Source organism: Canis lupus, chromosome 30, assembly GCF_011100685.1.
Source record: "Canis lupus familiaris isolate Mischka breed German Shepherd chromosome 30, alternate assembly UU_Cfam_GSD_1.0, whole genome shotgun sequence".
NCBI lineage: Eukaryota > Metazoa > Chordata > Mammalia > Carnivora > Canidae > Canis > Canis lupus.
The window spans coordinates 4839194-4864922 of NC_049251.1; the positions used below are offsets into that span (position 1 = coordinate 4839194).

At 40.1% G+C, this 25729-nt stretch overlaps 1 protein-coding gene across 13 annotated transcripts in view; it reads right to left on the bottom strand.

The window, feature by feature from the left end:
* The window catches only part of MEIS2 (Meis homeobox 2), a 204923-nt gene that overhangs the window by 135411 nt on the left and 43783 nt on the right, over nucleotides 1-25729 (bottom strand). For all 13 annotated transcript variants that reach the window (XM_038579994.1, XM_038579993.1, XM_038579991.1 and 10 more), the window contains one exon: nucleotides 5893-6038. In XM_038579994.1, the coding sequence (XP_038435922.1) occupies nucleotides 5893-6038 (146 nt within the window). The remainder of the gene's footprint in view (nucleotides 1-5892; nucleotides 6039-25729) is intronic.

Here is a 25729-nt window from a genome sequence, read left to right on the forward strand (position 1 = left end):
CTCAGTTCTATTGGTCAAAGCCTCCTGCTAGCCATTCGGCTAGATTAAAATAAGAATTACACCATATCCTTATTATAAGAACCAGGCATAGAGCTGAATGCTTTATGTTATCTCATACAATCCCTGCAACAACCCTACTGAGTTGGTTCTAGAATCATCCCCATTCTACAGATATGGAAGATGAAACTTAGAGAGGGTAGCTGTTCACGATCAAAAATCTACTCTGTTGCAGACTCCAGGCCCTGTGTTTTGTTCTGCTTTGCCCCGTCATTAATAATTGAGAGTCATGACACTGGTTGAATCCTATGCCTGGAAAGCCCCACGAAAGGACACTCAGTGTTCCCCTTCCATTCAGGTAGGACCCATCTAACTTTCCACAGTCAGACAGCCAGGCTCTATGCTCTTAACTGTGACACTGGATCACCTCATTAAAAAAGAAGAAAGAAGAAAGAAGAAGAAAGAAGAAGGAAAAAGAAGGAAGAAGAAGGAAGAAGAAGGAAGAAGAAGAAGAAGAAGAAGAAGAAGAAGAAGAAGAAGAAGAAGAAGAAGAAGAAGAAGAAGAAGAAGAAGAAGAAGAAGAAGAAGAAGAAGAAGAAGAAGAAGGAGCCGCCGCCATCTAGGTCTACACAAGATAAAGAGAACTAGTTAAAAGGCAAATAGTCTATTTTGGAGTCTTTCTCGGTCTGTCTCTCACGTGTATGTGTGTGCACAATAAAAAAACTTTGAGATGACCAAGTTGATGAACTCACAGGGGAAGAGATATGTGTTCCTCTAATGTAATGTGGAGCTGTATTTACTCATAACTTGGGTACACTGTCTCTGCAAGACGATAAACTTTAAAACTCATTTTTATTACCAGAGACCCTTACAAAAAATCCCATAAAACAATCTCTAATAGACAAGGAGCCAAACGACTTTACATGTGAACAGCAGGTTTCATCACTCTCCCTCTCCATCAGAGATAGAGTGGGGGGAAAAAACATTTTGCCATGAACAAAGGGCACCATTTTTATAACCTGCCGTTTCAGGAAGGCTGCATGGTATTACATCACTTTAAAGTAAATTTGCTTCTGATTCTGTACACTTATCTTTGAAAGAAGCCCCACATCCCCTAAGTGTGAGCTTTAGCCCTGTGTTTTCAAATAAGAAAACCTTTAGTTAGAGACTGCTATGAGCAAGTGGTGTCTTTGTGTATGAGCACTTCCTGTTTTCATTCCGTGATCAAATATATTCTTTGCAGCACAACTAGAAAGCTCTCCAAGGTGGCAAGTGGAGGTGCCTGAGAGCCTAAGTGAGCACACTAAGGGCTTCTTGGCGTGCAGGAGTGTTTCACGGTTATGAATAAACCGCTAGCCCCGGCATTATTCCTTGCTGTTTCTTTCTTTAACTATCTTTGAAGTCAAATAAAAACAGTTGTAATGGCAGGCTTACTTTTATGATACCATAATCTCCATGTGTTAGTGAAAGGAATATACTTCCCTAGGATTTCCCTAAGTTCTTTTGCCATTGGGTACTTTCCAGCAAAAGCACATACATTTCCAACAGATTCTTTCTTCAATCTTCACTAGATTTTTTAGTCTGAGAAGCCAGGCAGAGCCATCAACCAGTAGAAGAGGGGGGTAATCATATATAGAACATTTCTAGCAGGTGAATTTCTAAATATATACATAATTTTGAAATATATATATATACACACACATATATATGGGTTTACCTTTTCAAAATTATTATGAGTTTTTTAAAGGGGATTTTTAAAAGAGACTTTGGAAATTAGTAGTTGGAAACCAGAAATTAATTATTTAGCCTCAGATGAAATTTAAATTCAAAGTGCTTAACTCTGAATATGGAAATTCCTCAATTCATCCAACAATTTGTGTGTTTTTTTTTAATGCCACTTTGAATTTAGTTCAAATATTTCCTTCAGATAATCAATCAGCTGCAAGCATATTACCTTTCTCCCTAAAGTTAGCGGTGTACTGAGATTGTTTTAACTGTTACAGTTGTAGTAGAACTTGTTCTTCCAAGAAAACTGAAGGTTAATGATTTTTGTCATATTGAGACTAAGACTTAACAATTGCTACAGTTGGCCTTTGTTGAGGTGGGCTTCTTTTTTCTCTGGGCCTTTTGAGGTATTCAGAATAGGTGACAATAGCTTGCAGTTGAGAACATATGTAGAGAGACCCCTGTGGCTTATTGGAAAAAGTTGCTCCATGCTGGTTGGGTGTTTGGAAAAAAAAAAAAAATACAACCAGAGTTCTTTTATGTTCTGCTGGTTAATGAATGCATGAATGTCAAAATGGGCCAATGGCCCATTCAGGGGGCAAAGCCTCAGCAACCCCCTTCTTTAAGAACACATCCTGAGATGCAAAATACATTTGCTTAACAAATTAAAATAATGAGATAATTCAATTAGCTTCTTTTTAAAAAAAAGAAAGAAAAAAGGGTACATCGGGGATTATTGTAATACAAGAACAGGTCATACTGCACAAAAGGGGGAAAAAAAACCAGTTTGAAATAATGTTAAAGAGACTAATAATGGAGGAATGCACACTGAATCATGCACTTGTGAAGAAATTTACATGAAATAATAATTTAGACTGCATCGAGTTTCAGCGAGCTAGAGCCAACATTTCACTTTGAAAGTTGAAATTAATTAAATGACAGAAAAATATAGTGGGCATCTCTATTTCCAAGGACTTCCTCATGCCTGTTAGTGCATGTAAGAAAAGAAGTCTAAATTAACATGTCGCTAGTTAGGGGTCTCTATTCTTGGTTTCTGAGCTCGGAATTATAGCTGAGTAAATCTTTCAGCTCATTAAAGATTGGAAAGTAAAAGTTTTACAGGACCATCCTCATCAAAGTTACTGAACCTCTCTTCTGCAGTTGGGGTAAAATCTGGATGAAGAGGGAAATTTTTTTTTTCCAAAGAGAAAGCTGAGGAGAATTTCCTTAGGACACAAGGGAGGTTTAGAAAAGGCAAGGGAGGGAGCAGAGGGAAAGACTGGGAGACAAAGCCAGTGGGAGAAAGTAATGAAAGGGCCATGTTGTGAAGGAAGGTCATGGGGAGGAGAAAAATAAAGCACTTAGAAGGAGAGGAAAAGAAAGGGGGACAGGGAGACAAGGATGACCAGGGCTGCGACAGAACAGGGCTCTGGCTGCGTGCTCGTGAGGCAACCCCAGTGCTGTGGGTGCAGGAAAGGAGCCTGCGGTGTGGACACCCTGCTCTGTGTCCCTCTCATTTGAAAACTGGGCCAATGGAAGGTCCAGGGAACTCAACGGGTTTCCGTGAGGTCGAGCCGGGGCAGGGGCATGCCGGCCTCCAAATGCTCTTTGAATTCTTCTCTCCCCACTCTACGGACCGGACTGGCATTCATGAAAATCTTCAGCTGCCCATAGACTTCTGCACCAAGTCCTGAGGTACTTTTATTTACCCAGATGGAGGCACCCTCGGGGTGAGGCAAGGTGCTGCGGGTGGTGGGCAGCACCCTGCATGGCCAAGTAACAAGGAGAGGTGGGCAGTCACTGGCCATGCACAATTCTTCACCAGTGGCCACAGTACATGGTGGGTTCGGCCCAGGGCAGGGCAGTGGGAGGTAAGTACCGACAGGGTAAGGCAGGGGGCCTAGCAAGGGCTCCAGACACCCATCTGGGGGCTCAAGGCAGGGGACATGGCTGGGGGGGCAGCTTGAAGAGAAAGGGGTGAAGGAAGTCTTCTCCACCCAGAGACTGGGGGGAGTGGGGAGCTTTAACAACAAATCCAGAGAACGGCACTTCGCTTCTCTGTCTGTCCCCTGCTTTGATGCGGAGTGCATTGCTGGCAGGGGTTGTGTGAGATTTATCTGCCACCCGGAAAGGGGAGAATGATTCTAGCCAAGTCATCAGAATCAAAAAGCACAGGGCTGGGGACAGGGCAGGTTGGGTCCTGGTGGCAGCGTGACCTGGAGTTAATCACTTCCCTTCCTGGGTCTCAGTTTCCTCTTTCGTAAACAGAGCCACTGAACTCGCTCAGGTTCTGCTGGCCTGGGGCGTGGACTTCGATTACTGAGGGTCTGCAGATACATGGATATGTTTGCTTGGGAAGCCAGTGTCGAGATCTTTCTTTTCCGCCAAGAAGGGCTGAGCTGTGCAACAAGCCAGGGAGACGAGACGGAGGGAGGACCGGGAACAGGTGAGCGGCCTGGGAGCCGCCTGCCCACCCACCCGCCCACCATCTAGGCGCCCCTACCCTGCCTTGCTAACTTGCTACTCTAACCAAACAAACCTTCAGTTAAAACAAAACAAAACAAAAAAACAAAACAAAACAAAAAAACGAGAAACCCCTCCCCTTGCACTCACTCGACTTCCAAATTAAAAACATTTTACAGGTTAGTAAATCTCCAGCTGAGGTGATGTAGCAAAGAACAGCTGTGAAGTAATTTTGATAATGATGAGAATAATAGCCACATGGCAAGGTTCAGGGCTTTGCTGTTGCAGCTTCAGTGCTCCTGAATAGATAAAAGTGATTAAATACTCCTGATTATCCCTGACCAATATGTAATGGATTTACAGCCCTTTCAATTAGTCAGTATTTGCTTAGGACTCATTATTTTGTCTTTGGTTAAGTAATCAGCCCAGAGACCGCATGTTCCGTCTAATTCCTCTGAGCCAAGTCAGTGCAGGGCCCTGACCTTTGAAATGGCCATAGCTGCAAGGCAAGAATAACCACTACCAGGGCAGCCTCGCTGGTTCCCCCGGCTAATCCTGACACCACAGGCCAGATCGATACACCTTAGTTTGCTACTAATGTCCTTACATCAAAATGGCCGATTTAGGGATGTGAATTTATCACCCGGCCCTCCCCACTAGTGCTCCACCCCTTGCCCTCTGTAGGTCTGCTGCAAGAGCAGAGCCACAGCCACCACCATAAATAAAAGTGGAACCTTGTCCTGGACCCATGACACTGTAACTAATGTCATTCAGCATGGCAACCCACAAGTTGGATAATCAAAGAAGACCTTCAGCTTTCAACGGGCTACTCTGTTTTTCAGCATGAGCCTAAACAGAATGGCCTGAAAACAATATCATAGCAAGCAACCGCCTCTGATACCTCTACCACTTGCCCAGAATTTCCAGACGAACAGTAAAATATGAGTGCCCAGTCCCTCTGTAAGAAGATACCGTGACTTTTTTCGGTGATGAGGGTCTTAGAGTCAATGGTATACACCGCATAAAACCGACTGTGAGCAGGAGAAAGAGAAATCATTAAAGATGTTGCATAGTTGATCTTTGCCCAGAAGTGAACCGGGTTGGCTTTTAAGAAAATGGACTTGAACAGTTACAAAGGAATCTTTAGTCTCCACCTTACAGATGGAGGCACTACAGCACCTATAAGCTTTCTGTGTTTGTCACATAAACGCATGCCACATTTGCACGTGGCTCCAGTGATTCCAGTTGTACCTGATACCAATGCGCTGGGACACGCATGGGGCAAGGAACCCCCTCCCTTTTTTTTTTTTTTTTTTTTTGCCTCCTAGAGGAGATGGCTTTCATTAAGAGTGTAATCAGCAGTGTTTATGGATTCATGAGCTCCTTGCAGCCATTTCGCTTGGTCGCGGTGGCATTAGCTGAAGTTGCTCTCATACTTTCAGCATCAATAACAAATTTACTTACATATACTGTGTAGGGCCCTAGACCATCTTGAGTAAGGTCGATTCCTGGCCTATTAAAACAAAAATCTCCTTTCTAGAGGGTGTTCTGTGAGTGGCCACAGTTGACGAAACCTTAACTGCTCCATCAGTCATCAGATTTCAAGAAAGGGAGAAGAGGCACCTTATTCCTAAAAATCTGTATCAATCTGTACAATTTGCTAGCAGAAGGCAAAACAACACAACTTTCTCTTTCGTGTTGACTTACTGTGAGATGTTGGAAGAGCCATGCTCTCATGATATTTGTTGCTACTTTGGGGAAAATGCCTCTCTTCTTCTGGCGTTTTTTGTCCTTGTCTGGATCGTCATCGTCACCTGTGCCAGGTGAAGCTACACTGTTGTCTAAACCATCCCCTAGTAGGAAAAAAAAATGAAAATACATTAGACAACACAGAAATGGTGCCAACAACGATGTGCGGCTAATGATGAGCTCAGCTAAGCTTGTTGAAAGAAATCCATTAAGCAGGTATATTCTCTTTCATTAAAGTATAATTGGAGACACAAATATGTAAAAGACAAAATTAAACCAGGCCTCTTCAAATGTTAATTTTGTGTGTCTCACACTCGCCCATATCATTAATTCAATTATAATTGTGCGCTTGACACAGTGCAGTAGCTCTTTGTCAATTATGGAATCCAATGTGGGAAAACCGCCATCAGAAAACCCATTTGGTGAAAATGCATCCCCATGCCCATCGTGAACACATACTGTAGGGTAATCAAGTTAAATGTTCTGTAGTCTATATATTCTAGGCTGCCTGCATAGGTGACAGTAACTGTGTCACTGTTCATTGCACATAACACACTGCCTGCTCAGCCCCTCCTACGACTGTCACCTCCTACTCACGCACATTCACACACTCCTCAGATGACCCTACACTCAGCATTTGCATGACATGGAAACTTTTAGCTCTCTGCACCACTAATCATGATCATGATCATTAAAAAAAAAAAAGAAAAGAAAAGATATACATGAAGGTAGGGTGCTCACTTAATCAGAAGTTTCCATCAACATCTTTCTCTTCTGTGCTTTTCTCTGGCATTAATTGTGCATTAGCAAAAATCATTTACTTTTAACAGTCATAGTTATTTTTTCTTGCCCTCCAGCAAAAATGCCTTGAAAGCCTGCCTGGAGGGCATCTAAATTATGTATCTGAAAAACTCTTCTGGCAAGGCATTGCAGGACCCCTACTTTCTTAAAATTCATACGAGCACGTCTTCCTGTTTTTGGGAAGGCATCAATCAAGAGCAGCAATATATGCCATATCCCTACATTAATATTTGAACTAATAACTTTAAAAAAGGAAAGAAACAAGATCCGACTTGTGGCATAATCAAATGCAAAATAAATGAAGAATACGGGGACAGCACTGGGGCTTTATAGATGGCTGTGTTTTCCTTGCACATCATTAGCCTGGAGCCACACGAAAGAGGAAAACAGAGAAGTGGAGAGTTTATGCTCCCTGCTGGTGTTTAAGAAGCTGGGGTCCTGGAAGGACATCTGGGAATTGCGCTGAGATGGGGGTTTTTGTAATTTAAGAATAGACATTCATTAGCAGTAAATGCCATAAATCCCATGCTAAGTAAAAACCTTGTCCAAGAAAGCCTAAAACAATAAACTCTGTGCTCAATGTAGCCTGAGCTAGACGCTCCGCAGCTTCCCAGCTCAGTCCCAGACCCATTCCTTCCTCCTGGGCTGGGCTACACCAAAACGTCCTGCCCAGCAGGCTCCTTGCCTTCTAACTTCTGTGTCTAATCTGTGGGTTCCCCTATACCTGTTCTTTTCCTATCTCACCAAAAAACCCTCAACCTTCTTTGACCAGAGAAGCAGAGAAGCCACAGCAAAGAGCTAGCAGATTAATTTTATTGACATTTCCATTTTCACTGCAATGTGATACCCTCCATCACATGGAAGAGATGACCCTCACTATTTACAGACTGACAGGCCACTTCATTACAACCACCCTGCCCCAAGGCAAAGCAGCTCCCTTCCATCTGCCCAAACACTAGAGCACGACCTCGAAGTTGCTGTTCTCTTTTTCTTTGCCGTCTGTTATGATAAAAAAAAAAAAAAAGAAAAAGAAAGAAAAGAAAAAAGAGTGAGTCAAAGGGACCCCAAATAGTCAAAGAACTAATCAGAGTAACAGGGAAACAAAAGGCATTTGGCTTTCGAATACTGGATATATGGAGGCTAGTCTTCATCTGTCCACCCTCCCTACATACCCGTGTATACCAGGGGTTGCTTGCATAAGGAGACACGCACACACACACACACACACAAGCTCAAGCAGGGACACGCGTACACGCTCTCCACCATGCCACGGAACTGCTGCAAGGCAAATTCTCACCCACACTAATGGCTTCTGACTGCTCCTTGGCAACCCTAGCATTTTAACCTGGGTAGATGTGCTCTCCAAAATACAGACACTGGAGAGATCTCATCAGCTGTTCATGTGACACAGATGGAGAGTGGCTATTAGGAGCCAGGCAGTGGGCCTTGGGGATCTGAGGTGCTGTTCTGTAGCCCGAGGCAATTCTGAAAAGCAGTACCCGGAGATGAGGGAAAAAAAAGAAAATCCACACTGCAAGTCCAAGTTTGAAGTCAGTCTGTCTGTCCACCTACCATGGATAAAGATATCTTTGTCTCTTAATGTGAAATCTATGTGGGCTATCTGGATGTACACTGCAGATAATGTATGTATGGAATGGCTCTTCCTTCAATGTCTTCCAAATATAAAAACACACACTGTAAACAATGCCTGTGTGTATATATTTCTTCCTAAGCACATATGGTTTCTGTGTATATGTTTAAGCTGAAATTGTCAGGATTTTGTTAAAATCTCATTTAGCTTTTTTTGATAGATTTTTGAATATACTTTTTTTAAAAGGTTAATTGCTTAATTGAAGGAAGTTCAACCAAAAAAAAAAAAAAAAAAAAAGAAAAGGGGGCATTTGCCTTTTTAACCCAATCACCCAATCACTGAATGACCTTAAAAATAAGAGAGAGCATTTCTTTCCACAGTGCATTTTCTCTTGCTCAAAAGCAAAGAGGGCTGGTAACACCTTCAAATTATTTAGCTCAAGAAAAAAAATATACATATATAGCTAGATTGAGCGTCCTTTGATGATTGACTTAAACTGGAGAAGGCAGGAGCATTACATGAATTTTAATATAAGCAGTTCATTTTATGTAAGTGTTATAAAATGTTTGAATTTGGATCCAGTGTAACAGATAATTATAAAGAAAAATGTGCCTGTTTTTATAATAAGTAGATATTAGACATAAGAGTTTTAAATTAATATTAGTGTCTATACCTCCTTTAAAGAGAGGCATTTTCCTCTCCAAATAACAAAATAAATACCATTGTTTTTTTTCCTTCAATGGACTGTGAACCAACTCCAGCACAGAGGAATAACAACACCATAAAAACTTTTCGAAAGGAAACTATGTGATCTGTTACCTAAAATAAAATTGTGCAGGTGATGCTAGGGTTAGTAACTCTCAAAGTGGACATTGTTTTCTGGTTCTAAGGTTGTGTGTATGTAAGATTGTTGGCAATCCTTGGCACCTGTGCCAAATGCATTTCTGTGCTGAAGATGGTGTGCGTGTGTGTCTGTGTGTCTGTGTCTATATACACCAGCATGGATGTGTGTGCCAAAGGAGGCATAAGAGATAATAACATCTCATTATTACATCTCAGCATCTTAAGTTAAGATTTAAAAGTGTGGAATCCTGAGGGCAAGAACTGTTTTTTGCTTCTCTGTTTATCCTGAGAGCATACTTCTGTTTATCCTGGGAGCAGATACCCAGCAATTGTATACTGGGTAAGGGAACCACTGAACTCATTCATGAACTTATGCAAGGACCCTTCCCTCTTTCTGATAACCCCAAGTGGGGGCAATCATGCTTGTGACAGTGCCTAAGGGGCTGGGTACCTATGTTTACACAATCACTTCTAAACATACCAGGAATGATGTTTCTCTGAAGAACCCAGTGTCCATTAGGTTCTTTTTGGGGGGCTGAGCCACTGATCATTCCACCAGGATTGCCATCTCTGATGATGAAAAACTAAAGAAAAAAATAGTGGAATGCTTCTTCTAAAAGGTTGCCAATCCCTTCTCTAAGGGTACAATCTAAATTTGGGGCAAAGATATTCCAAAGAGCTGTGTATTACTGGAATAATAATTCTATGGGTGACCATGGAAAGAAATATTCAAGGCCTATAGACAGACAACTTTGAAGTGGATTGAATCATCACAGGAGATTGTTAAAAACACAGGTCTCTAGGCTTATCCCAGATTCAATGAATCAAAATATCCCAGGGCAGGGGCAAGGAATTTATATTTCTAACACATTCCTTGGTTTTGCTTACGCAACCAACCTAGCACTGGTTCTCAAACTGGCTGTTGGAAGCCACTGAACTTCACAGATGACCTTCTAATTTGAAAGAAGATGCAACCTCAGGGAAAGGTAGGAAGTTATAAGTCTATTCTATTCCCACGCGTGGGGTCAGTGGTCATGGTAAGCAACCACAACGTGGCCCGGGCCTTATTCGCTGTAGAAGAGTGACAGTGTTCTCTGTCACAAGTACTAACTAGCGGAATGCAGCCTCATCCTAATCTTCTGATAAGGGATAAAAAGGAAGAAGGAAGCTCTAGAACATTGGCTCTCAAAAGACGGAACAGCAGCTTTAGCACTGATGAAGAAATTGTGAGGAATGGAAATTCTTGGACCCTCTCAAACCTAGTGAATTTGAATCTCTGAGGTGGAGCCTAATAATCTAAATGTTACTAAGCATTGCAAGTGATGCTAATGACCTTTCAAGTTTCAGAAGCACTGCTGTAGGGCGCCTACAAGATCCCCTTAACCTGCTACTCCTGGTGGTTACGGTATGAAGGCCTGAATCTAATCTCTGGGTCTTCCTCCTGTTTTAAGACTCTGAAGTATTTTGAGAGCATCAGTGGCTAGATTTACACCCAGCCTCTGGAGGAAGTCATGCATACTTTCCATAGCTCAGCATACTGTGCTCAGAACAGGGCATTGCTCTGAAAAGCAGCCCCAGTCTACACTTACCTAAAAGGCCAATACTGAAAGAATTTAGTTATAGGAATTAAATCCTGGGATACCATGGGTATCCAGGTGTATGCAGAATCCATATCCATAGCTGTGTAGCCAGTGAATCAAAGAAGAATATGGACACATTTTGAGAGGATACTCGGGTAATTCTAAAGCAGAAGTTCCCAATCCATAAAATTCTAGGCCACAAAAACTTCTTAGGCAAAAGGACATCACTTCCTTCCATTGGCATATTGTCTTATTCCAGTTAGCCAAAAATCTATCTCTATTTTAGACATCAATTTCTTGGTCTGGAATAAAGCAATGATACAAACAGTGGTGATGTGCTATGATGAACCCAATATCACTGGGATTTAATATTTCTGATGGGCTTTCTTGTTCTATCAGAAATACAATGCAGCAATCAAGAAGATGCATCTTCTTCTTCCTTTCTACACCTTCTCCACCGCCCTCCAAAACCAAAACGAAACAAAACTAAGACATTTAGTAGTGAGAAAAATGAAGCCAGGAGGTACGGTGGTTGTTCAAGGTTCTCCAGTTATATGTGGTCAAGAAAAAACTAGAGTCCAGGCAACTTCAGGTCCAGTGTTATGGACTAGTATTCTCACATTAATGTTGTAAACTAACTTCTAATTTTCAAAGCATTACCTCATCTGAACCCTACTATCCATGACAGATATAAGCAAGGCTTGATCTCACAAGTGAAGGTCTAAGTGCAGAGGATGGATTAGATCTAGGGACGAGGAGATGGAGCTGAGTTAGAGCTGGTCTGGACTGGTCCAGGATCAAACATATGTGCAAAATTTTCTCTCAAAAGTAAGCCATCGCCTGAAGGGCTTTAGATATACTCAGTACAGCAATAGTCTTTGAGACTCAGGATTTCTTATAATCGGTTTATTATTGTCCAAATGGAGACACCAGACTGACCTTCAGAGCATAGAGATACTACAAATATTTGAGAACTCATACCCGCTGTCTATACAGTCAGGACCTCGTGAGCTCTGTGCAGTGCTATTAAACACTTCATAGAACTGTGATTAAAGCAATATATTCCCCGGCCTCCAAGTCACTTTTTTAAAGCTAGAATAAGGTTTCTGTGACATCTGGCACACTGTCAAACAACAAACATCAAACACTGACCTCTCAATCTTGTATTAGGACAGATACATATGTATTTGGGTTGGTAGCATTGGTTTTTTATTTTGGGTAAGTCAGTGGCCCATTATTCAATCCTCAGTTCCACAAGTTTTGGACCAGGTTTAGTAGTTAAATACATTCATATGAAATATATGCCGTAAAAAAGAATGATATCTCATCCAAAAGAACGTGGCTTTCCTCCCCTCTTTTCTGCTAAACAAAAACTCACCATATTCATTATCATTTTCATTGTGAGCTACGTAAATCTACTAATTTCATACACATGCCTATACATATCTTCTCAACAATCTATTTCCAGGAATTAGGTATGCTGATGAATACAGAGATCATAAACCTGTATGTACATAAATTAAATTGTATCTTTTTCAAATTATTCACCAATTTGAACACGAGTATGCAAATGCGTTTTTGGATGAACTGCAGATTTTTGCCTGTGACCATACCTGCACACCCATCCATACATTTATAGAGCCCTGCAGATGTCTGTACTGAGAGTGGCAAATGGAGTAGCCCCTTTTCCACACCACTTCCCTGTCTTGAGACTACAGTCTCCTCCTCTTTATCCACACTGCCATCACTGTAATTATCTTCATTATCACAAGTAACTTTCGGCGGACACTTGCAATGTTCCAATCCTCACTTAATCTTCACAGCAAACGAAATGACTTACTTTTTTCAATTCCATTTCACAGATAAGAAAGTGTAGACTCAAAGAAATTGAGTAACTTGTCAAAGGTCACATAGTTAGGAAGTGGCAGAGTGTGCTAGTCCTCCAAAGGCCAGGCTCACATCCACTACGCTTTCCCTTAACCTGCTCAGAGGATGAGAGGATGAGAGGATGTGACAAGTGAAGCTAGACGCTGGATAAGCCCTTACCACCCCAGAAACGAACCCCAAGAGTGAGGTCTTGTATATTTATGCTCGGGTTCCAAGGGGATAGCAAGTGACAGCACCTTTAAAAGTAAATGTGAACGAAGAAAACAAGCAGATGCATCAACAGGTATCACCATTATCTAGAGACAAGATCATTACTGTTTCTTGTGGATGTCAATTTCAAATTAAATATGATTTTGAAACGAAGCATCTGTGGTATTTCAAAGACTTTTCTGAGCCAAGGGTTCATTCCAGATTCCATGCCTTCAGTCCTGTCCTCTTAGCCTGGAATGCCCTTTCTCATCACTTTTACTTCCCCTCCTTCTCATTCTTCTTTGTCAAGGCAAACTCCTATTCTACCTCCACAACCCAGTGAAAAAGGCACCTCCTTGGCGAAGCTTTCTCCAGTTCCCATTAAACAGAGTTAGCATCCTACGCTTTCGACTTCAGCCGTTTGTTGTTGCCTCTGTTATATTTACTTTTCTGTTTTGCCATTTGTCTGTTGACCAATTTCTCTGTCTTGCTTCACTGTGAACTTTTCCAAGGTAGGAGTGTGTCATTTCTGGTCCCGAAACCCTGACACAGAGTCAACACTCAAATGTAAGTGGCATGGACAGGCCAGAAGCAAGACCCATCGGACAGATTACAATACAAGCTGCTTTGGAGAAGCTGCCCATGAAGGAGTCCCCTTGGCTCTGGTAACCTGTTCTAGTAGCCACCAAGCCTTGGGCTGCCCCACTCCTCTCTCCATGCTCTGTGAGCACTGGGTATCCTGGTGTCATGTCCAGTGTTCTTTTGTTCACACATATGCGTGTGGTCCTCCTCAGAGATGCTCCTTACATGTCTGAGACATGTGTCACACACTGTTGATGAAAGCGGCACTGCATCTCCAACCTGCCCTACTCCGAAGCAGAAAAAGGAATGCTGGGAGAGAGAGGACTGCCCGTGGCCCAGGCCTTTTAGATAACTCAGAACATTACAGTGAAAAAGGAAGTATTATGTAGCCATGGAACTGTAACACACAGTACCTTGTGAACCCATTCTCTGTCATCACTTCATCTTTTTTTGTCTTAATACTTCGAAAACAGGATTAAACGATACTAAAGAGTCCAAAATGCATACACATACACACACACACACACACACACACACAGAGTCAAAAGATATTTTCTTTTAGGGACGACCTTCTAGGAGTTTAATTTAGTACATAACCCTGAGAAACCTGCATCAGGGTCTCAAATGAGATGCAAAAAAAAAAAAAAAAAAAAGGAAGAAGAAGAGGAAGAAGTCAACTTTCCCTTTTTCTGTTTTCAACTGTAGCCTTGCAAAACTTGCTTTCCAAGAACCATCCACAAAGTAAATCTTTTTGCACATGCAATTTACCTTTTTTTCACACCAGATCAGGTTGGGGGAGGAGGGAGCTGAAGATGCAGAAATGCGGGGAGGGTGAGGGGCAAGAGGTGGGGTGAGGGGCCAGCAGTGAGACCTGCTAATTACTGATCTCTTTTACTCTCCTGCTGTGCTTAACTGTCTGGACACGTTAAAGTGAAATTTTTCTGTGATTTTTCAAGTGACTAGTCCATGGCCCACTAGCATGGAGGGAAGCAGAAGAGATGAAATGCTTTCATTTACATGCAACATTTACTAACTGTGCGGGTTTCCAACATTAAAGAGAGGACAGTGACCCAGGCCACCTTTTTCACACTCAAAAGAGCACTGAAAAAACAAGTCTTCATCGGCTTACCTCGGGCTTCCCTGGTCCTGAACACCCTCCCCCCAGGGTAGGAGCAGAAAGGGAAAAACAGAGGGGATTTTATGCTCCTTTCTCTTCAACTTTTCAGGCGGTATAAGCAGCATTTAGCAAATTCAGCCCCAAATGGCTCCAAATGCTCAGAGCTGCAGGGGCTCCTTCTTTGTTATCCTCCCTCTATTTACACAGGATTTACGCAGGCTCTCCACTGAAGAGACCTAAAGCACTTCCATTCTCACCGGCTCTCCCCCAATTGTGGCCCCGGCCAGGCCAGCAGCATCACCCAGATTTCTGTAACCTGGATAAGAAAGCGACATACAGCTCCCTAACTGGGTGATTCCCAGACGACCTGCAAGGTGGAGGCTTCTATGAAGATGAGCTCACCTGCTGGCAGAGAACCAAAGACCTAGCTGAGGCCTTGCGCAAACGTGTGTCCAGGGACAAATAACACACACTTTTAAAATATGCATCTATATGATATAATGCAAAGCGGTGGGTGAAAAAAAATTCAGACTGCAGCTTGGATGAAAACCACTTCACCCACTGGTTGGAAAAATAAAGTGTAAAAACAGACAGATGGACACATATGTAAATGTGGCTGTGTTTTAGGCTTTAGCTGGCAACGTGAGTGTCGTAGTATAGTTTTGCACGCCTGTATTTTCCATATCATGTTGAATCCTGTTAACTGTTGAACAGAAACATCCTCATACTGGTCCTTGACCAAATGAGTCCCCTCCATGTACCCGTCAGGAGCCATAAAATGGCTTTGTTTATTGACTGGAACCCTCTAATCCTGTAGAGCATGAGTGAACGAAAGCTTCCAGTAAGTACTCTTTGCCTATGCTCCTCTTAAGTTGGTGGCTCTCTTTTGAAATATGCAACTTCACTTGAGAATTTTACAGTATTTCCAGAAAGGACATTTATTCTCACTTGCCATGGAATCCTCCAAAGGATGCTGACTGAACCCAGGAGAAAAGCATTTTCCTTTGCCATGATAATTCAGCAGACTGCTTAATCTCTGTGGTAGGGCCTTGAAAGAATGTACTTTTTACTCAGTTACCTGATAAGCACTTATAAAAGCATGGAGCAGGTTCGGAAGTTATTCGCAATACATCATAATAAAGCTCTTCTGGGCACTCTAATGATTCATTTTTAGTGATCTCTCAAATGCCCTTTTCCACAGTTAACACTCAAGATTTTATTAAGGTAGAAAGCAGGGACAAATGTCCACTCAAGTCCCAGCTCTCAAATTTGACTCTACTTGCACCACACTACCTATATCTAAAGCTTTTTTAATGTTCTGTTCACCTCCCTGGAGTGGCATTTCAGCTAACAGAGTTCACAATCTTTCAGCCCTAAACACAGAAGGCTGCTATCTTCAAGTCATCCTAGGAATGTGCCAGATACCATCATCTCCCTCCTGCTATACAAAGAACCAGAGAGAGAGAGAGAGAGAGAGAGACCAAGAGAAGACCAAGCTGATCATGTTACCAAGAGCCCAGAATGCCCCTCTCAGAAGGTTAATCTTTGAACTAGTAAATGTTATAATTAGGAGACTTGAAGTTGGGCTGAGGCTGGCCATTGAAAGAAAGACCTTAAAAGAGAAAGTATGAATGGAACACATTTCTTTCGCCTAATGGTTGACACAAGGGTCATGATTTTTATGGGAAATTATATAAAAATGAGTTGTTATGATAGAGGAGTCCCTTCCCCACATCTCCTACAAAAGAAAAAGGGTGGTTGGGGAGAGATGTCTTCCCAATTTCACTTAGCTATGTTTCAGTACAAATTGCGAAAATTATGCAAATAACTATTTTGGCACCTTTGCTAGAGGAAAACATTATTAAATTATGCTCTAAGTATTTTGTCTGCTTTAGTAATTACTCTCATGTAACTGTAAATATAAATAGCTGTTATTCTGTTTAAATTTTTAATCATGCAAAATATTGTCACACAAAATGTCCTTCTGTTGCAGTCTAACTGGGATTTTCTTTTTTAAAATATCCATATTTAACTGAAGTGAACTATTTTTAGCATTGTAAAGTGTTTTAGTAAAGATAGCTGGCTAACATCTCTGAATCAACAGGTCTTTCAAGGAAAGATATGGCCTTTATATTTGCAAAAAGAATCTCCTACTAAAGTCCTCTTATAAAATATACTTCTAACATTTTATACTAAACTACAATATAATAAGTCTGCTTCCATGGAGGTATGGAGTATTACATCAAACCTATATTTTCAGTATATGCTGCTAATATTCCAATTTATCATTAACAATGGGATTTTATATGTAATTCTCTTTTTTTATTTTATTTTTAAGATTTTATTTAGTTATTTGAGAGAGAGAAACAGAGAGCAAGCACGAGCAGGGGCAGAGGGAGAGGGAGGAGCAGGCTCCAGAGGGAGGTGCCAGAAGCCCAACTTGGGATTCGAGCCCAGGACCATGACCTGGGCTGAAGGTAGATGCTTACTTCTCTCTTTTAGCATACTTTTAATATGGGATGAAACATTTAAGAATCAACCAGTAACAAATTTGTTGGGGAGAATAACAGAAAAGCACAACAATTCTATGTGGTAGAGTTATTTCATCCAATTTTTAGGATTTTTACTCCCTCATCTTATTTGCCATCCAAAACAAAAATAGTGATAACTCATTTTTATAATGTCCAGCAGTTTGACCAGTCTGAATTCTTAACATGATGTCTCCCTGTGAATTTATAACAGCAGATTTTCAAATAGTAGAACAACAAAGACAGAAAAGTGATTATTTCTGCACTTCCTTATTATAAATTGAAAACAATGGACTATGTTAATAAAAGTCCAACTTTGCAAATGACATTGTTTTTTAAAAATATTTTATTTATGTATTTATGTATTTATGTATGTATGTATGTATGTATTTATTTATTTATTTATTAATGAGAGAAATCAAGCAGGGGGAGTGGAAGAGAGAGAAGCAGAGTCCCTGTTGAACAGGGAGCTCCATGAGGGGCTCAATCCCAGGACCCTGGGATCACAATCTGAGCCAAAAGTAGAGGCTCAACCACCTGAGCCACCCGGGCGCCTCACAACTGACACTGTTAATGCAAAAAAATAAAAATAAATAAAAAATCTTTATCTTAAGAGAAAAGGTAGCCATCTTTATAATTACAACAGCAATAGTAATAATAACGCTCACTAAGAGGACTAGATTCAGATATCTACCAACACTCCCTTTGGGATAGTTTTAGGAAGCTAATCATAGCTATGTATAGGGAAAAAGAACAGTAGTACTTATGAAGTTGACAACTGGCTTAAGGTGAATACTTTTTAAACTATTAACACATTGGAATTGGATAATATTTGTTAATTATTTAAACATTTTGTCTTGTACTTTTAGAAAGAATATTTTCACAGAACAGTCTCCTAATGTTACTTTGGATATTTGCTTAAGAAGTTTATAAACTAAGTTACTAACACTTAAAAAAAAGTAGCTACTGTGCATTTAGGCATTCCCACTTATATTGATTGCTTTAAATAAATCTATTACTATGATTTCAGAAGAAGCAGTTGTATTTTTGTAATGTAATGCAGAGATCTACAACACATATGTAATAGCCCCAATGGAAACAAATAATATGACTGCTTAATAAAAATCTAAAATACCGTGAATTGATCATTTTTCATATAAAGTACTAAGGAACTACAGACACAGGGCCCTTTAAGTGTACTTTGAATGGAGAATGCTTGTTACTGGATATGGGGTTTCTTCAGGGGTGATAAAAATGTTCTAAAATTGGTCATGGTGATGGTTGAACCACTCTATGAATATACTAAAAAATACCAAACTTTAAATAGGTGAATTGTATATCTCAATAAAGCTATTATATTTCATTAAAAAAACACATTTTGCCCTCCTTCTAAAAAAGAAAGCATGTTGGAAGAAATATAAAATCCAAGTAGCAGAGTTTTGAAAGTGTACATAATCCTTTCTGAATTGTCTCAAAACAATGTGATTTACTTTTTTTAAGATTTATTTATTTATTTTAGAGAGAAAGTGGGTGGGGGGAGGGGCAAACAGAAGGGGAGAGAGAGAATTATAGCAGACTCTGTGTGAGCGCAGAGCTTGATGCACGCTGGATCCCAGGACCCTGACGTCATTGTAACCAAAAGTCTGATCTGCATCATCCAGGCATCCCAAAACTGTGATTTCAAGGCCACTTACTACTGTATCTCTGCACCTTGCCTATGAACAAATATATGTACTCAAATACACTTGGGGTGAATTTTATACTGTTTGCTTTTCAAAGATATGCTTTAATGGGAACTAGATTGATCTTAACTCTGAAATTAACTTTATCTATTCTCAATTCCATTGCATTATAGCAAAACCCGAGCCCAAATTATTCACCTCTTTCAAGGCTTACTTTAACTACCAAAATAGCTCCAGAAGACTTACACGCACACACCACTTCTACATTTCTTCTACATAAGCTTCTTCAAGTCAGGAACTATATCTTTTAGTTTTTTCGTATCATTCTTAGAACTTTGGGGGTTTTGTTTTTGTTTTAATTTTTAAAAAAATATTTTATTTATTTATTCATGAGAGACACAGATAGAGAGGCAGAGACACAGGCAGAGGGAGAAGCAGGCTTGCTCGACGAAGCCCGATGTGGGACTTGATCCCAGAATCCCGGGATCACCACCTGAGCCAGAGGCAGACACTCAACCCCTGAGACACTCAGGTGTCCCATCTTAGAACTTTGTATAACACTTGGAGTATGGTATGTGCCTAACCCTTTACTGAAGGAATCAATGGATGCCTTTCCAATTCCTTGGAATATGCTGTATTCTTTGTAAATTTACATCTAAAACTTAGAAATAGAAACTATCCAGAATCCCAGGACATGGGGCTCCATGATATCATGACCTGAGCTAAAGGCAGATGCCCAACCAACTGAGCCACCCAGCTACCTCTATACATTACATTAAAATTTTTTTTTAAATTTTCTTCTTGTTGTTATTTTTAAGTCACCTCTATATCCAATGTGGGGCTCAAACTCTCATGAGATCAAGAGTCACACGTTCTATAGACTGAGCCAACCAAATGCCCCGATATTTCATAAATTTCACTAACTTGCAAGAAATACTACCCAGAAGAAGCATTATTGAAGTAATGTTATATGAATGTTGCCTGTAAGAATCAACTTTATTGAAACAGACAATTAACAAAAGAGGTAACCTACATTTGGAAAAGTATCCTACACACTTGATTCACCTTTCTTTTTCTAAATTTCTAACTTTATTCTATGTCTTTGGGCAGCTGTGTTATTTTTCTTTAATGTTTTATTTATTTATTTATTCATGAGAGACACACAGAGAGGCAGAGGGAGAATTAGGCTCCCTCTGGAGAGCCTGATGTGGGACTCAATCCCAGGACCCCAGGGTCATGACCTGAGCCAAAGACAGATGCTCAATCTCTGAGCCACCCAGGCACCCAGGTGTTCCAGGCAGCTGTGTTATTTTGTTTGCACACTGAAGGCTCACTTCTGACATACTCCGGTCCCTCTACTCTGTCCTTCCGTCCCTACCTGTATAACTACAGAGACACATATCCTTGGGGAAAAATGATGTGATGAAAGAAGCATAAACTAATAACAACACAGATCTTGTACTGAAGTTCCCAATCTAATTCCGACTGGTTGAGCATGACCTTGGTTGGTCAAGAGATCAACCTTCTGAACCTCAATTTCCTCATCAATGAAATGGAAAGAATTATACACATTCGATAGGCTGTGAAAATTAAGTGAAATAATCAATAATAATAATTATGTATTAACTCCCTATCTTAATCCCTACCTAATTTACTCATTGAAAAGCTTAAAACTTTATACACAACATCTAGCCTCACATAGCACCTCCTATACAAAGGTGCATCAATAAAGATTAGTTATTTCTTAAAATGAACTAATATGAAAGGACAAACAAAATGTGGTATATACATCTATACACTGAAATACTACTCAGCAATAAAAAAGAACAAACTCCTGATACATGTAACATCTTCATTGCATTACAAGTCATTAAGCTAAAGGGAAGAAGCCAAACAAAAAACTACATACTGTTTGATTCCAAATGTATTAAGTTCTCGAAAATGTAAACTAATAGATTAAAAGCAGATCAGTGGTTGCCTGATGACAGGTACAGAGAGAAGGATGGATGAAAAAGGAGTACAAGTAAACTTTCAGGTGGTGATGGAAATGTTCAATGTCTTGATTATAGCAAGTGCTGGTCTCAGGAGTGCATACAACTGTCAAAACTTGTTAAATTGTACACTCTAAATGGGTGAAGTTTTTATATGAAAATTATACCTCAATAAAGTTGATAAAATAATGTTAGGCAGATTATAGTTAAATCTCTACAAACCTGTTATTTGGCATAGAGGAGATTTTAGTGGAAAGCACAGCATGCAATACAGAGAGGTGGGAGGGGATCCTTCCAGTTATTACAATGAGATTCTGAAAGGATGAAATGATTTAGGGCAGCATTAGAAAGATCCTGTTGAGGAAAGCCCAACATGGTATTTATAAACCTGTAGACATACACAATTTTTTAAAAACTTCATGAAGACGTAAAGTGGATGGTCAGAATGCACTTTGTAGATTTTATTCAAAAATATTTTTCTCCATTGGCCAGATCCCATTATGGGAAATACTGTTAAAGAACTACTCAGGTTGAAAAAAAAAAGTACCAATAATAATCTAAAATATAGCAAAATAATTCTTAATAAGAACTCTTTATTTTAGTGATTTTTTTACACTTATTTAATTTAAACTCAATTTGCCAACATATACTATAAAACCCACTGCTCATCCCATCAATTGCCTTCTTTTAATAAGAACTCTTAATAAAAAATAAATAAATAACTCTTAATAAAAACTCTTTTGGAGAATTCAGCATTAACCCTTTCTTCCTAATTATAAGAAGGCCTCACACTGGATATCTCAGTCAACCTCAAAGGAAAAGGACACCACCCATGAAAGATTCTGAGCACCCTTAAGAATAAAAATGAATGGGGAATATAGGTTTAATATTAACCTTTGCCAGACAGCACCATTCCTTCAGTTAATCCCTGCATCCCTCCTATGAATAGAGATGGGAACCAGCACTTGTGAAACACCTAGTATGTACCAAGTACAACAGGTAGCTCATCCGCATGACAGTTCAAAGTTCGTTATTTTAATTATTATTTAATATCTTCCCAAAGTGATGCCAGACAGGTTTAGAAACCTGCCTAAAATTACACGTCACAGAGCTGGATCTTCAACTCAAGTCTATGAACTATATTTTCATAGCCTCTATTCCCATGTGGAATGGAAGTTAGTTTTTAAAAAGTAGAATATGCTGGGGGTGCGGGTGCCTGGCTGGCTCAGTCAGAAGAGTATGTGGCTCTTGATCTTGGGGTCATGAGTTCGAGCCCCATGTTAAGTACAGAGATTGCTTAAATAAATAAACCTATAAATAAACAAACAAATAAATAAATAGTAGAATGTGGGGGGAAATAATGTCTTATGGCTTTGCCCCTGGATAAGTGGTACTTACTAATGGCTGACAATGGTCAAGTGACTCATCTGAATTTTGAGATGTGTGATATTTGGTTCATCTCAGATAATCAGTAAGAGTTAGTTTCATTTCATTCTTAGTTTTTCCTTCCTTCTTTCATTTCTTTTTAATGACTCATTCACGTGACAATACAACACGAAAGTAGAGTCACCACTGGCTGAAAAACACATGTGCTTCAGAAAAATTAACTTGGGGATACCTGGGTGGCTCACTGGTTGAGTGTCCGCTTTCGGCTCAGGGCACAATCCCAGGACCCGGGATCCAGTCCCACATTGGGTTCCCCATGAGGAGCCTGCTTCTCCCTCTGCCTGTGTCTCTGCCTCTGTGTGTGTGTGTGTATGTCTCTCATGAATGAATAAATCTTTAAAAAATAATAATTTCTCCCTCAGTCTTCCAGAACTCATACTTCAAAATGGCACAAAAGCAAAAGGCCACATTTGCCACTACATGGGAAACATTACCACACCTGATTGGCACCATCTAATCCCAGAAAGACCAGGAGCTGAAAGCTCCGCAGCTCTGTTAGTTCGCCACTGTACACCACCCCCATGCTCAGTCATTAGGACAGACAACTCAACTCGAGGGGCAAATGTGAACTTTATTATTTTAACTGATAAAAGAGAGTGGTAAAGGTCATTGTCTAAGAGGAAAAGTTGTTCAACCATTTCCCAGGAGAAAAAGGAAAGGGTTTGCTCTCTTGGTAGGTTTATTCATGTACCTGTGCAAACCAGCCTATGAGAGAACTGACATCTTTGCTGTAAGATCAGATCTCAGAGCCACCAATCAAATAGCAATCCAACCTTAATATGCTGATGCAGCGAATTTCCGGATCTTGATCACACTAGGCTAGGGAGTCATTCTTCTCAGTGATAAAGTCGGTGAATGCACTCTTGAGAAGATAACAAATTAAAAACCAGCTGACTCAACACCATTTGAGTGAGGAATTCACTGCTGACCCAGTACAACACAATTTCTATCACCAGTCAGTAATCACCGAAGAGGTGACCAACTTCATTTCATAATTGTAAAACTATTCCTAGCAGAGGATCTTAGGACAGCTAAATGGTAACTGTCCGATTTACATCATGCAGATCTACTAAAATTGGTAAAGACTTCTCAACTATTTATATCCTGAGTTTTACTTTATGTTAAAATTATAAGATTTTAAAGCAAATCAGAAATTCCCCAAAGTGCTGTATTATTTAAATGACCAGAAATATGAAAGAACTCTATAACTTACAGGATTACTTCATCTTGAAAATATATCTTATGTAACTCCCTCTAAAATCCCTAGTTTTTCTATAGTTAATGTATTATTCTGGTTGAAAGTGAAGCTGACATCTTCTATGCATCAGCCACAGAATATTTTTAAAATGCCTACTAGTGGTTGTGAGACTTGCACCTTAGACTTTGAAATGTGTGATCTTGGATAAAAACATCTTACAGGGGGATCCCTGGGTGGCTCAGCGGTTTAGTGCCTGCCTTCAGCCCAGGACATGATCCTGGAGTCCTGGGATCGAGTCCCACATCAGGCTCCCTGCATGGAACCTGCTTCTCTCTCTGTGTCTCTGTCTCTCTCTCTCTCTCTCTCATGAATAAATAAAATCTTAAAAAAAAAAAACCCATCTTATAGTTACATTGTGATATTTTGGCTTTCAAAGGATTTCTTGTAACTTTTGATCACCACAACAAAATACAAGGGGCTTATACTATTATTACCATTTACCAGATAAAGCAAGTATGGTTGACATCTTGATAATTCCTTGCCTTGCCTGAAATACTTTCCATTACCTAAAGTCTATGAGTATTAGGTTGAACCACCTGAAATTGCTAATATTTGGCCATTTTTAACCTACCAAAATGGCAATTTCATAAAGCAATATTCTCAGCTTTGCTATCAATTGTAACACAGTTGTTTCTTTTGCTTTTCCTACTTTTCAATGTTTTTAGCAACAATGCCTCTCGCCTCCCTCTTACAAATCCCTTCAGTTATTTTCTCTTTTCATATCCAGTAGATAAAAAGGTAAAGTGGAGATAAATACAACGGAAGCCCTATCATACAAGAGGCCAATGAAGTTACTACACATTAAAACTCACCAACAATTAGGAGATGGAGTTTTTAAATAGGGATGTGACCAAAGGATTGTTAGTACTATTCAGAAAAAGGAACTATTCTTGTCCATTCTAATTTAAAACTTCAACAATAGTAGATAGCATTGAGAAATGATTAGAGTATATTCTATATATAGATGGTGAAGAAATTTCACTCAGTGAATCCCATAATAACAACAGCAACAGTAATAAAACACAGTATTTATTGAGCACTCATCTTTCAGACAGTCTGCTAAGCGCTTTACATGAATAACCTCATTTAATTCTCCCCATCCTATCGAGGCTGATCTTCCTCTTACATTGTCAAGAAACTGAGGCTTACTTAGAGAGGCTGAGCAATTTGTCCAGTCATATGAGTTATAAGTGGCAGAGACAATTCACATCCATACCCTTAAAACACTACCAGAGACTGCGTCCATGACAGCTATCCCTGAGACTCCAGAGCCCACCTATCCAGCATCCTCATAAAACTTCCTAACATTGAGCCATTCAGTTAGTTAAAATGTCTGCAGTCTCCCAAGTTAAGATAATAGGAAACTTATATTTTACCGCGACCGTAAGTGTGATGAGGCCAGGCACGAGGGCCATCCTATCACCCTGGACTCCCAATGCACAGAACAGTGCCCGACTCAGAACAGGCACTAAAGAAATGTTTGTTCAAAGTATAACAGATAATAATTTTTCTCTGTGCTTTTTTCATTCCTAGCGCCTCACATCTTGACCTGTCTTCCTCGTGAGAAAGTAGAGAGCTCCTAACCAATCCCATTCTAGACATTACTTGACTTTAGAAACCTTCCACCAGTGGCACTGCTGCCACCACCTTCAACTTTCTGCAGGTGCTAAAATTGATTCATCCCCCTGACAAAAATGGGATAAAAGGACCCCAACCACAGAGGTGGAGAAACCACTCCTTCCCCTTGAACAAATGCTGCTTGGAGGATGCTCATGATTGCTTTTCTTCTCTCACCAAGGTTCAGTAAGTACAGAAAGCTCAGGCCCAGTGAGTATGGATCAGGTTAGTCATGCCACAACTCCACCCCTTCTGTTACCATGACATCAGTTCACAATCCTGCCACTTCTACAAAAAAACAGATAAATAATAATAATAATAATAATAATAATGATGATGATGATGATGATGTAATTGGTCCCAGCAGTTATCAGGTGCTGTGGAATCAAGATAAAAACACGGCTATCTCCCGTGGTGATTTGCTAGCCTTTCCATACTCCAACCAGCACATTGGGATTTCTAAATTACATACCGTAATTGACATAAAATATCTGTCCCATCAGTGAATATCTTTATTAGCATCAAAATCACTCACAACTAGTGTTCCTCAATGTTATTAAACATAACTTGTTCTAGGTGTTGCTTTACTAATTAGTCAGGATGAGCCCGAGGAAGAAAATCTGGGTCATGTTAAATTAATTGGAATGAGCATGAAAATTAGCAGAGCAAACTGCATCAATTTT